Source organism: Mus caroli, unplaced genomic scaffold, assembly GCF_978045245.1.
Source record: "Mus caroli unplaced genomic scaffold, Mus_caroli_1 scaffold_11, whole genome shotgun sequence".
Taxonomy (NCBI): domain Eukaryota; kingdom Metazoa; phylum Chordata; class Mammalia; order Rodentia; family Muridae; genus Mus; species Mus caroli.
Genome location: NW_028227266.1, coordinates 106,100,269 through 106,111,141, shown reverse-complemented (window position 1 = coordinate 106,111,141; position 10,873 = coordinate 106,100,269). Strand labels below are relative to the sequence as shown.

Below are 10,873 nucleotides of genomic sequence, written 5' to 3'. Positions count from 1 at the left end.
TGGTTACACCTGGCAGCTGGCTTCTCTTCTTCCGTTAGGCTTGAGTCTGGGGTCCAATGGACATGTTTTCTGGTCTCCCTATCCTAGGCGGGCATTTTGATTCCTCTCCTATAAAGACTGAGATGTCAGTATCTGGCAGCCCTTTCTCAGGAAAGCGCTAGACTCTGGTTTGAGACGAGTCAGGGATGGCCCATGGCCAGGCCTGCGGCTCCAGAGCTTTCAGTGATCAGAGATGAGGTGGATACAAAAATTGTCCAAGCAGCTACCCAGTTGCCTATCCCCATCTCCTGGGTCAGCCCAGGACAGAGGGTCAGTTAGGGTGAGTGCTGCTCTGTGCTCCGCTATCTGAGCTAGCCCCTGCACCTGGTATTTGAACATAGGGTAGTATCTGGACCCCAGCCGCAGGGAGCAGAGTCCTCACTGAGTGCCTTGTGTGAAGAGTGGGGTTTTCTGTACTTTCTTTAGTTTCAGTAGCTGAGTCGTGGCAGCAGATGCAGAGAGCCAGTCTCTGCCCCCTATGTGCCCACGACTTTCCTACTAAATGACTCAAGAGCTGGGGGGTTGGGTATGTGTGGGGAAACAGTAGGGATTACCTCACACCTTTTAGGAACCACACAAAGGCTGAGATCAAAGCTGAAGAAAGGCCCCACCAAGGCCATGGTGACACTTGGATGAGGTACACTAGGGGGCCCCACAGGCAGCAAAGGTTTTACCAGCTGCCACCAGCAGTGGGGACAGTGTCAGGCTGAGGAGATAGGCTTGAACACTCCTCACAGCTTCTAAAAATACCATCCTTCCTTCATCTACCTCCTTACTCTAACCCAATGCCATTCCTTACAAAAAAAAGTAGAATTACTTTTCGTGCATACATTTGTGTGCATGTAGGTGCACAGAGACCTGGAAGACCCATTTGTTCCTCCCTGGACACCTGGGAACACCGATTCTCTGTAAGAATAGCAATAGCGCTCTTAACTGAGCCGTCTTTCTAGCCCCTACAATGTCATTCCTAGTCTTTGTCACCACTGTCTTTGTCCCCAGTCCAGGGCCTTCCTGACTCTGGTTGTTTATTTTTTTAGTCTCTTCCTTATCAAGATGCCATTCCTTACAGCTTCCGTCTCTCAGGCCACTATTATTGGCCTCTTTTAACTTGCGACTTGGTCTGAGGACTAGGAACCCATCCTGAATTGTTTCTAAAAAGGCTAGGAGCACAGTTTGGAGGAACTTTGCTGTGACACCCTCATACTTAAGCAGGATCCCAGCAGCCTACATATTCCCGAGTCAGACCTTCAACCCTGGACAAGGTTTTCATTTTCCTTGTATTTCTGATGTTCAAGATCTCGACTAAGAGAAGAGTCCTCTTGACTCCAAACGGCCTGAGCCAGACTTTTCTTTTGTTTTGTTTTGTTTTTCGAGACAGGGTTTCTCTGTGTAGTCCTGGCTGTCCTGGAACTCACTCTGTAGACCAGGCTGGCCTCGAACTCAGAAATCCACCTGCCTCTGCCTCCCGAGTGCTGGGATTAAAGGCGTGCACCATCAATGCCCGGCCTGAGCCAGACTTTTGACACTGCCAGACCTGACCCTACCAGCTCATTGGTCACTATTCCTGACTCAACTGATCTACCCACTGCCCAGGAAGAGGCCTGTCAGGTCCATGTCTGGGATCCTCATGGCACTTCAGTACACTTTTATCCACTGTACTTTCTCCTTGCAAGGCTGGCCTGAGTTCTGTGGCTCCTCTTGGCAAGTTACTGCCCTCCGTGCCCACTTGTACTTTGAATGGACCCTTCCTTTTGGGCTTGGAGATCCTCTGCTGCCTGCTCCCCACATATCCACAGTGCAACGGATAGCACCCCAGTAGGCATGCCAATGGGCGTTCACCCCTTGTCTCTCATCTCCCAAGGGGAACAAGGACGAAGACCCCTACCCCCCACCCCGCAGCCCTCTGGCAAAGCCTATGGAGTCATTGAAGCTTTGGCTTTTCCAGATGTGACGTGGATCGAGACACTAGAATCAAAGAGGTCAAACCACGCGAAACTCCAGACACCCCACTGAAGGCTTCATAAGTGGAAGGCATAATTTTATTATCATTACAGAAAAAAAAAATCAGTGGAAGAAAAACTCCCAAACTGGTTCTTGTGTTCTAATACTTGTTTTCTAAGGTCTTGTTAGATGTGTATGTATTTCTCCCTCTCTCACGTGCAGGCAACTTCCTAGGCAGGAAACGGACACAAGGGAGCTGCATCTGCGACCGTTGGACTAGCATCCACTTCCCGACCCAGCACACGCCCCTCGGCGGGGGGTGAGGTGGGGCGCAACATAGAGAAGCCAGCTCTATGAAGCCATGGTGCTGCCCTGTGAGAAGAGTGGGAGCCCTTGTGTTTCTGGCTCCTGTCTGTCTGGCCACCCAGCCTCCCAAAAGAGGCTTGGGAGTAGAGTGGGCACATCCATATGTAGGTGGATGGGCCCAGGACATTCAGGACTACTTTGGGCCCAACAATGTTTCGGGATGGGGGTCTCCACAGGGAAGAACCAGACCTGGGGGGTCTCTGGACCACCCAGAGCATAGGGCAGAGAAGTGGGATGGCTCACGCCATCATTCCACCCCCAACCCCTGCAAGGAAAATAAATAAATAAATACTGTATAACTGTGTAGTCCCCTAGCCAAGCCTGCGTCCCTGTAAGGGGCCTTGGCATGATCAACCTCTGGCTGATATTCTCCCAGAAACAGGCTCACTATTCTATATATACATGGGTAGGGGGCCTGCCCTACTCAGCAGACTGAGAAACCAGGGCTGGGAGAATAGACACAGTTCAGGTGGCAAGGGCAGGCAAGTGAGTGGAGACCTAGGTCCAGCCTCCGTGGAGAGACGAGGTCCTGCCCGTCTCGCTCTGATACACGGCTCACCACAAAGAGCCATACGGTACCTAGAGGCGTTGACCTCAGAGTTGTGTGACAACCCCTCCTCCACCTGCCTTGTTCTTGCTGGCATTCTCTGGTCCAGCTGTTACATGCATGCAGGCACCAGGATGACTGAAGAAGGGACAGCAGAACCCCAAGTCCAGCTGGGGCCTGTGTCCCCTCCAGGACGTGACTGTGTGAGGCAGAGCTGGGTGCCTGGCCCAGTCAGAGTTGGAAGGGGTACTGTCGGAGGTAGTCGGCCATACGCCGGGGCAGGGGTAGGCAGTCCACGTCGGCCACCAGACGGTTGATGACTAGCCGACACAAATGTTGTAAGCTGCGGGCGCTGCTCCTGCGCACAAAGGGCTGCACCAGTTTCAGGTGCACCGCAGTAGCCACGGGGATAGGCAGCACCGAGTCACTAGGTGCATCTTGCTTAGACATAGGCAGGGCTGGGGTGGGAGCAGGATCCGGGCTGTCGCTCCGGGTGTCAGCCGCACAGGAGGCCACATAGTGCTGCACAAGGCTGACCACGTCTGGGAAGGCCAGGATTCGAGGTCTTGACAAGCAGTTAGAGTCCAGCCGGAAGCTAGAATCGGCATACTCGATCCGCACGTTGGTGGGGCCACGGGTGGTTTTGACTGACAGCGTGAACAGGTAGCTGGGGTGGGTGCTGTCTCGAACTAGGAATGTACCCTCCGGCATCTTCTGTAGGTGCTGCCGGGCCTCGCTGGCTGTAATGGAACCCCAGTACCACCCTAGGCAAGTAGAGAAGAGAACTAGTTAGAGTGGAAGTTACCTAAGGGCACCAACCCGGGGTGGGTCAGGATGAAGTGTCCTTTTACATTTCTCTGGCGATGTGTATCTATACCATCAGTCTTAGGGGCAAGACCATGCTTCCCAAATCAGATTCCAAATCCAAAGCGCTAAGCTCTGCCACAGACTTCCCAGGACAAGGTCTGTGTCTCCCCCGAGACTCACCAGATTCCCGAAGGTAGGAGAACGTCTTGGCTATGCACAGCAGATCCCCCTCAGGGTCTAGCACCTTCGGTTCATTCTCTGCCTGGACAGGGGTCTCCTCTGTCACTTCCTCTGGGAATGCCCCAGTGGGTAAGGGCTGCATGGCTGGCCCGGGCAGCTCCAGGGACTGGGCCCACAGAGGCCGCCGCCCAATTTGCTCCACAGCCAGCAAAGGACAAGATCTAGAGTGGGCAGATAGGCAACAGAGGTCTCGAGTGTTCTCCACTTTTAGAAAAGTCCCGTCCCGTGACTGCTTTCTCCAAATACACAGATTTTTTTTTTTTTTTTTAAAAGCAGGGTCTCACAATGTAGCCTTGGCTGACCTGGAACTTGTTATACAGACCAGGCTGTATAACAAGTTCACAGTCACAGAGATCCACCCGCCTCCGTCTCCCAAATGTCACCCACACCCAGCTCCTAGATATAAATCTTTCTTATGCTTTTGTAGTGCTGTGAAATGAACTGAGGCTCGCACATGCTAAGTAAGAGTTCCACCACTGAGCCACATACACTCCCACTTCACAGAACCGATTCTAAAACATTCTTTTCTATTCCCCTACCCTTATATACTACTCTTTATACACCTATATACAAATTAACCGGCAACCTGTATCGCCCAAATCACCCACCATTCCCCACAAGCCCTTTCAACATTCCTACCACAAGAATGGGGAACCTGTCAGTCCAAAAACTGTCTCACAGTTGTGTCCTTCCCGGCTGAGGTAGCCTTTAAATGCCACTCTACCTGGTGGAGTCACAGAATGAACTAAGGTGGGGTTCTCAGGGAGACCTCAAGATTAGCGTAGAAAGCCTAAGGTTACATAGTAGCTCCCTGTCAATAGGAATATCTGTTGGGGGTAGGGGACCACAGTGCCGCTCTGGCTAAGACGTAAAACAAGCTCCTACCCACTCCAGCCAGATTCACATCCTGGGCTCTGCTCCTCCCAGCTGAGGGAAGGCAGTGTCCTCTAAAGGCATTGATGAATTTTATCTCTCATAAATAGGAGCGCCTACCAAAGGGCAGGTTACTCAGCCCGCATTCCAGACTCCACCCTATGGAGGCACCCTATGAGTGCCTCGGCCCTGTTGTTGTAGGATTTTTATGAAAAATTTGCTCCTCTCTGGGTTGCAATTTCTCCGCCTTCCAGATGATGGCCTACTTGCCCTGAGGGGTTTGGGCTGGGGTTAGGGTAATTCTTCCTAGCAGAAGCCCACCCAGCTGGTGACCCAGGGGCCCTGCATCTGGTGGGAAAAAATAGTTGGCTCTCTCTAATTTCTAATAAAATATGTCCCCAGGCCTCAGTTTTGTGTCTAGTCCCCTGTTGGATCTTAAGATCTCCAAATAATGAAACCCTAGGTTCAGCCCACACTGGCTGGGGAAGGCAACACTGTATCTCAGGTATTGCCGGTAAACAAGGGGTGGGGTTAGGAGCTGCTAGCAGTCGGCAAGGACAGACGCCAGACTTAACAGTGGAAGTAGTGTTTAGAAAGTCATAGTCCTGTGACCACTCAGGAGAGGGGTGACAGGCTCTGGCACCTATAGCCTGCCAAGGGTTTTTCCCACACCCGCTCTTGACCCAGCTATGAGAGCCATGGAATCCCACTTAGTGAGTTACAGGCAGAATTCTGAGGCGACAGGCTTGTTGGGGCCCATAGCTTGATCCAGGCTAGGGAGTCATTTCACGGCCTCTGTGGCAGATACAACCAGACAGCTTGGTTGGGTCACTTCCATAGGTCCCACATGTGTGTATAGTAGGCACCTCTGGGGCTAGTATGGTATCTAGGTATAGAATGACGATGCTAATCCCCAAAGGTTGCTGGGAGGGACTAAATATGTAGGGAGGGGTGTGTCTGCCACTGTGTCATCACGGTGGGGGTGAGGACTGGTGTGTTCCAAGAACCTGTGTGTGCATGTCTTGGAGTCTAGCCATGAAGTTCCACCTGAGAACACATGCCAATAAGATGAGCCGAGCCAAGAGAGGCTGGGATACATGTGTTTGTTAAACAATTTGTTTCCCCAATACCCCAACACTGCTCCTGAGGTTCCCAGGGGCCTTCAGTTAAGGCAAAGTCAAAGAGGCTCTGGGGACCCAGAATGGAGAAGTGGGGGCACCCAAGAAAGGAAGGCAGGGTGCATGGATCTGCTGAAGAGTCTGAAGATTCAGAGAATGAAAGAACATGGTAGGAACTACTAGGGAACACAGTCTTCCCGACAGCTGTCCTCTTCCAGGGACTCAGAGCTGCTTAGAGCAAGGGCATTTCAGCCTGGCCCCACCTTCCACCCTTCCTCACTTGGCACCATTCCCATGTCAGTTATAACAATTACTACTGGATCACAGCTCTCCCTGGATTTGTCACACACACACACACACACACACACACACACACACACACACATACACACACACACATCTTTCTTCTTGGGCTCTCCTGAATTCCTGACCGATCAGTGTTTGAAGGGGACGCTGAAAGCTAGGGTAAACAGGTGTTCCAAGTACACTCTGCTGAAGCCAAGACTTTGTTTTATCAAAGCCCCACTTTCACCATGGTCCCATATTCTATGTCAACGGGAAACCTTGGAGAAGGCAGGCTGAAGTCTTTATCACACTGAGACATCAATCTGAACTAAGAGACAGTGTGGGGTGCTCCTAAGGGGTGTTGTTTATTAGGTGCCGGCCTGGGGAGAGTCAAAGACCTCAGGCTGGCTTCCCAAGAACCTAATCGTTGACCTGGGACGGAGGAATGAACTTCTGAACACAGAGGGATCTAAGGGCTGGCTCAAGGTCACCGATAGGTATGGAGCCAGAAGGCTAGGTAAACTATGAGCTCAAATAGAGTCTAGACTTGTGAGCCCCGTCCTGGAGAACCTCTTACAGTTGGCGCTAGTGAAATCTCAGGAATGGGGGCTCCTCCCACCGTTCGCGGGCTCCGTTTCCCTATCCATACGATAGTGTGTGTGGGTATCCTAGGCACACCACTCGAAGTCCTTTAGCCCTCCATCACCCCCAGCCGGTCAAGCCCTCCCAAATCCCGCAGCTAACTCGAGGCCTGTGATCTTCCATACCTCCCGCATGGAGCCTAGGTAGGGAAAAAAAACTGAGCTTACCCCTGTACGCAGAGGACCATGTCCCAGAGACAACGGCGGCTAGAGAGTCGGAGTTCGGCGGGATGGAAGGAGAAAGGAGCCAGTGGGTGCCAGGGGTGCGAAGGTCAGGGTCCCGGGGCACACGGGCGGCGAGCAGGGACTGAAAGGCTGTGGTGCGAACAGCTTGGAAGGACGAGGGGGGACGGGCTGGGCCGGTGGGGCGGGGCCAGGCGCCTCCTAATCTTTTGTCCGCTGCGTCCCAGCCCTTCCCGGAAGCCTCATCTTCCTAGAACCGCGGGCTTTGCGGCGGCCCGGAGGGGAACGGGGGTGCAGGCGTCTAGTGCTTTGGACCGAGAAAGGAAACACCTTTGACAGATTTCCAAGAACTTTCCAGGAAAACTGGGCGGGAGCTCCTAGAGTTGACCAATCGTATCACTGGACGTGAGACGAGCATCTAGACCGACCTATTGAAGTGCATGGACCCTGGACTGACGTGCCCGAGTGGGGCGGGACCTAGAGACTAGTAGGCAAAAGACTGGGCTGGGAACAAGAAGGAATGTGGATGCAACTGGAGACCAGATTGTCTTCCCTCTACTTCTTTGGGGATGGGTGCGTTTATCCCCCCTTAGAACTACAGCGCGGGGGCAGGGTCCGGTCGGTCCTCTTAGCCAGCCGCTTCTAGTGTATCGGACGTTGTCTCCAGCGGACGTGGTCTCGCTTATTGCAGGACACTGTGTGAGAAGGTGGGTGGTGTGCTGTGAGATCTGGAGAAAGACTTAGGGAGAGGCCAGGAGCCCTGAAGAGGGCGGAAGAACTAAGGAGGTCCACTGTGGTCACTACAGCTAAAAGAGTTCAGGTTACATCTAATCTTTTGTAATCAAATGATCTCATCCCATTTTGCCTAATCTCTGAGTGGACCGCCAGTTGGGGAAATTACCCTCTTGAGTCAGCAAACAGAGATAGTCAGCTCCCAGACTGCCCTGTCGTTGGCTTGTTTGTTTTTGTTTTAAAATTGAATTCAGACTACCTTGGAGCTCAGTTTGTAGACCAGGCTGGCCCCAAACTTCTGAGTACAGGTTTACAATGTGAATTTATAGGCTAAGTCACCATATCCGGTTTACCAAGGAGCTGTAGGGTGTATGTGATCTCCCTCCAAATCCACGGTTCAGGATATGGGGCGATAAGATCTGGAGAACCAGTACACCCACTCCTTCCACACACGTCACACCACCCACGTTCCTCAGAAAGGGTAGCTATAAGATTCTTGGCAGCAATGACAGGCTTCTGGCAGTGTCTAGAATCTGAGTAGAGTGACTGGGCTTTCCCCAGCACAGGCTAGGCTCTGGGTGCCCCACCCAAGATAGAGAGCTAAAGATAAAACCCTGTGAAAAGGAAGGAGTTCTTAGGGAAGATAAGAGATTACTCCAAGGGACTCAGTTCCCCGTAGGTGCCCTGGGGGTGGGGGAAGTTAGGCTCAGTGTAACCCAAGCAGGGCCCCCAGAATACAGCAAGAAGCCAGTTTCTTGGACTATGGGTAGGATGGAGTAGGAGTACACTGAGAACATGGGATCCCTGTATGTATGCATACTAACTCTTCAGTAGAAGCTGTCTGTTGCCGCTTTGGTATGAAGATGGGGGGGGGGATTTCACAGGTGTCATGCAACAACAGAGCTGTGGTTTTCTTTTTTCTTTTTTCTTTTTATTTACTTACTCTTTCCTTTCCTTTCCTTTTTTTTTTTTCTTTTTTCTGAGACAGGGTTTATCTTTGTAGCCTTGGCTGTCCTGGAACTCACTATGTAGACCAGGCTGGCCTCAAACTCATAGAGATCTGCCTGCCTCTGCTTCCTGAGTGCTGGGATTAAAGATGTGTGCCACCACTGCCTGGCATGATTTCCTTTTTATTTTATTTATTTTTATTTTTTTTTAAGATTTATTTATTTATTATATGTAAGTACACTGTAGCTGTCTTCAGACACACCAGAAGAGGGCGTCAGATCTCATTTCAGGTGGTTGTGAGCCACCATGTGGTTGCTGGGATTTGAACTCTGGACCTTCGGAAGAGCAGTCGGGTGCTCTTACCCACTGAGCCATCTCACCAGCCCGATTTCCTTTTTAAAATTGTGTGTGTGTGTGTGTGTGTGTGTGTGTGTGTGTGTGGTGTGTGTGTGCGCGCGTGTGCACGCACGCATGTGTTTTCCTGTGTTTGTAGCCACAGTATTCATACAGAGTCAGAGGATAACCTGAGGGAGTTGAGGGAACCACTTCTCCCAGTCCACTCTGTGGGTCCCAGGGCCCAAAGTCAGGTTGCCAGGTTAGTGGCAAGCACCTTGATCTGCGGATCTCTTCCACTGGACCCCAGAGCTGTGATTTTGAACTTGGATCTACCCCTTTCAAGTGTGCCTACTGAACACTTACCGTGTGCCAGACACTCAGCAAATCCTAGCTTCACCTTGCCGTCACAGCTACCACGGATAATGCTCCCTTTAATGTAATGTAACGTAATGCTGTACATGAGGAAACTAAGACACGGCTTCCAGTGTGCCTTGGGGAGAGAGGTGTTTGGTTCTCCAGTAGTCTTTTGTGAAGTTGACAGTGTTAGACATCCCACCTACGACATGCTGGGAACCATGATGTGCCCTGTTCTGCCCAAACTACCTGTCCACTTGCTTCATTCAAGTTTTGAGAATGCCTCTGGCCATTTCCTTACTACCGGCTCTAGTTCCTGACTACGCCCCTTGAATGGACCCCTCCCTGACTGCTGGGCTCACACTGCCACCCAGTGGCGATCCTTCCTAAGACCTCACTAGCCGACCAGCGCATTCCATCTCAGGCACTGCATGAATTACTGTAGCTGCAGGACACTCCTGCCCCGTTCCCAGAATAACGATGGATCACAAGAATGCACAGCAATCTAGATAGCCTTGGTATATGGCTTCTATCCTTTCATCATGAGCAGGTTGCCTTTCATCAAAAGGCAGATGTGGTGGGGAGGAGGGATTTCCCTCCATCAGCACTTTACTGCATCATCTATTTGGTCACCCTAAGCTACTTCAAAGGCCTCAGGCCCTGTTCCTTTGGACATCCAACTATTACTGTTACTGTGACTATTACGAAGGGCTAAGTGCCAGAGTCTGCTGTCATGAACCCAACTTGCCCAAACCCAGCATACTATGTTCTGAATCTCTACAACAGTGTGAAGGGGACATGATTCCAGATGGTTGCTACAGCATAAGCATTGAGAGGAAACTACATATTCTGATTTTCCTGGGTCAAATGAACAGCTGGAAAAACCTCTGCTTATAATTGGTATGGGAACTATGTGTGTTTGTATAATCACAGACATTTACATTTATAATTTGATGATGATGATATGTGTGTGTGCATGAGTGTGCACACAGGCATGCATGGCACAGTGTGAGTGTGAATGCAGAGGTTAGAGGGTGACTTTATAGAGTCTATTCTTTCTTTCCTTCTTTGCATAGATCCTAAGGGTTGAACCTAGGTAGGTTCCTGGGTTTATGTAGGACATGAGCATTTGCTCACTGAGCCATCTCTCCAGCCTGGAAGGGCATTTTTTAAAAAATGGGACTACTTGCTTTTTATACTTCAGTATGGTTTGAACACTTGCCACAAGCAAATTTGACCTCTTTGAATATAATTTTTTTTAAACTACATGCAGTGTATGGTGGCTCACACCTGTAATTATAACACTGGAGAGGTTGAGGCAGGAAGGTCAGGCATTGAAGGCTATCCTTGTCTACTCAGTGAGTTTGAGGTTAGCCTGGGTTTAAATAATCTGTGTTGCCCAGGGACAGGTCCATACAGCGTTGTTCTTGATTCTGGTTGTAACCTAAAGGAAAACTCACATA

General features: G+C 50.9%; 1 protein-coding gene across 1 annotated transcript; it reads right to left on the bottom strand.

The window, feature by feature from the left end:
* Positions 1-2,060: 2,060 nt before the first annotated feature.
* On the bottom strand, positions 2,061-7,340 carry Cish (cytokine inducible SH2 containing protein). Its single transcript, XM_021171599.3, has 3 exons — positions 7,026-7,340; positions 3,881-4,101; positions 2,061-3,657 (listed from the first exon to the last, which is right to left on the bottom strand). Exons 1-3 carry the CDS (start codon positions 7,043-7,045, stop codon positions 3,125-3,127), a joined length of 774 nt encoding a protein of 257 aa, XP_021027258.1. The 5' UTR covers positions 7,046-7,340; the 3' UTR covers positions 2,061-3,124.
* Positions 7,341-10,873: the final 3,533 nt, after the last annotated feature.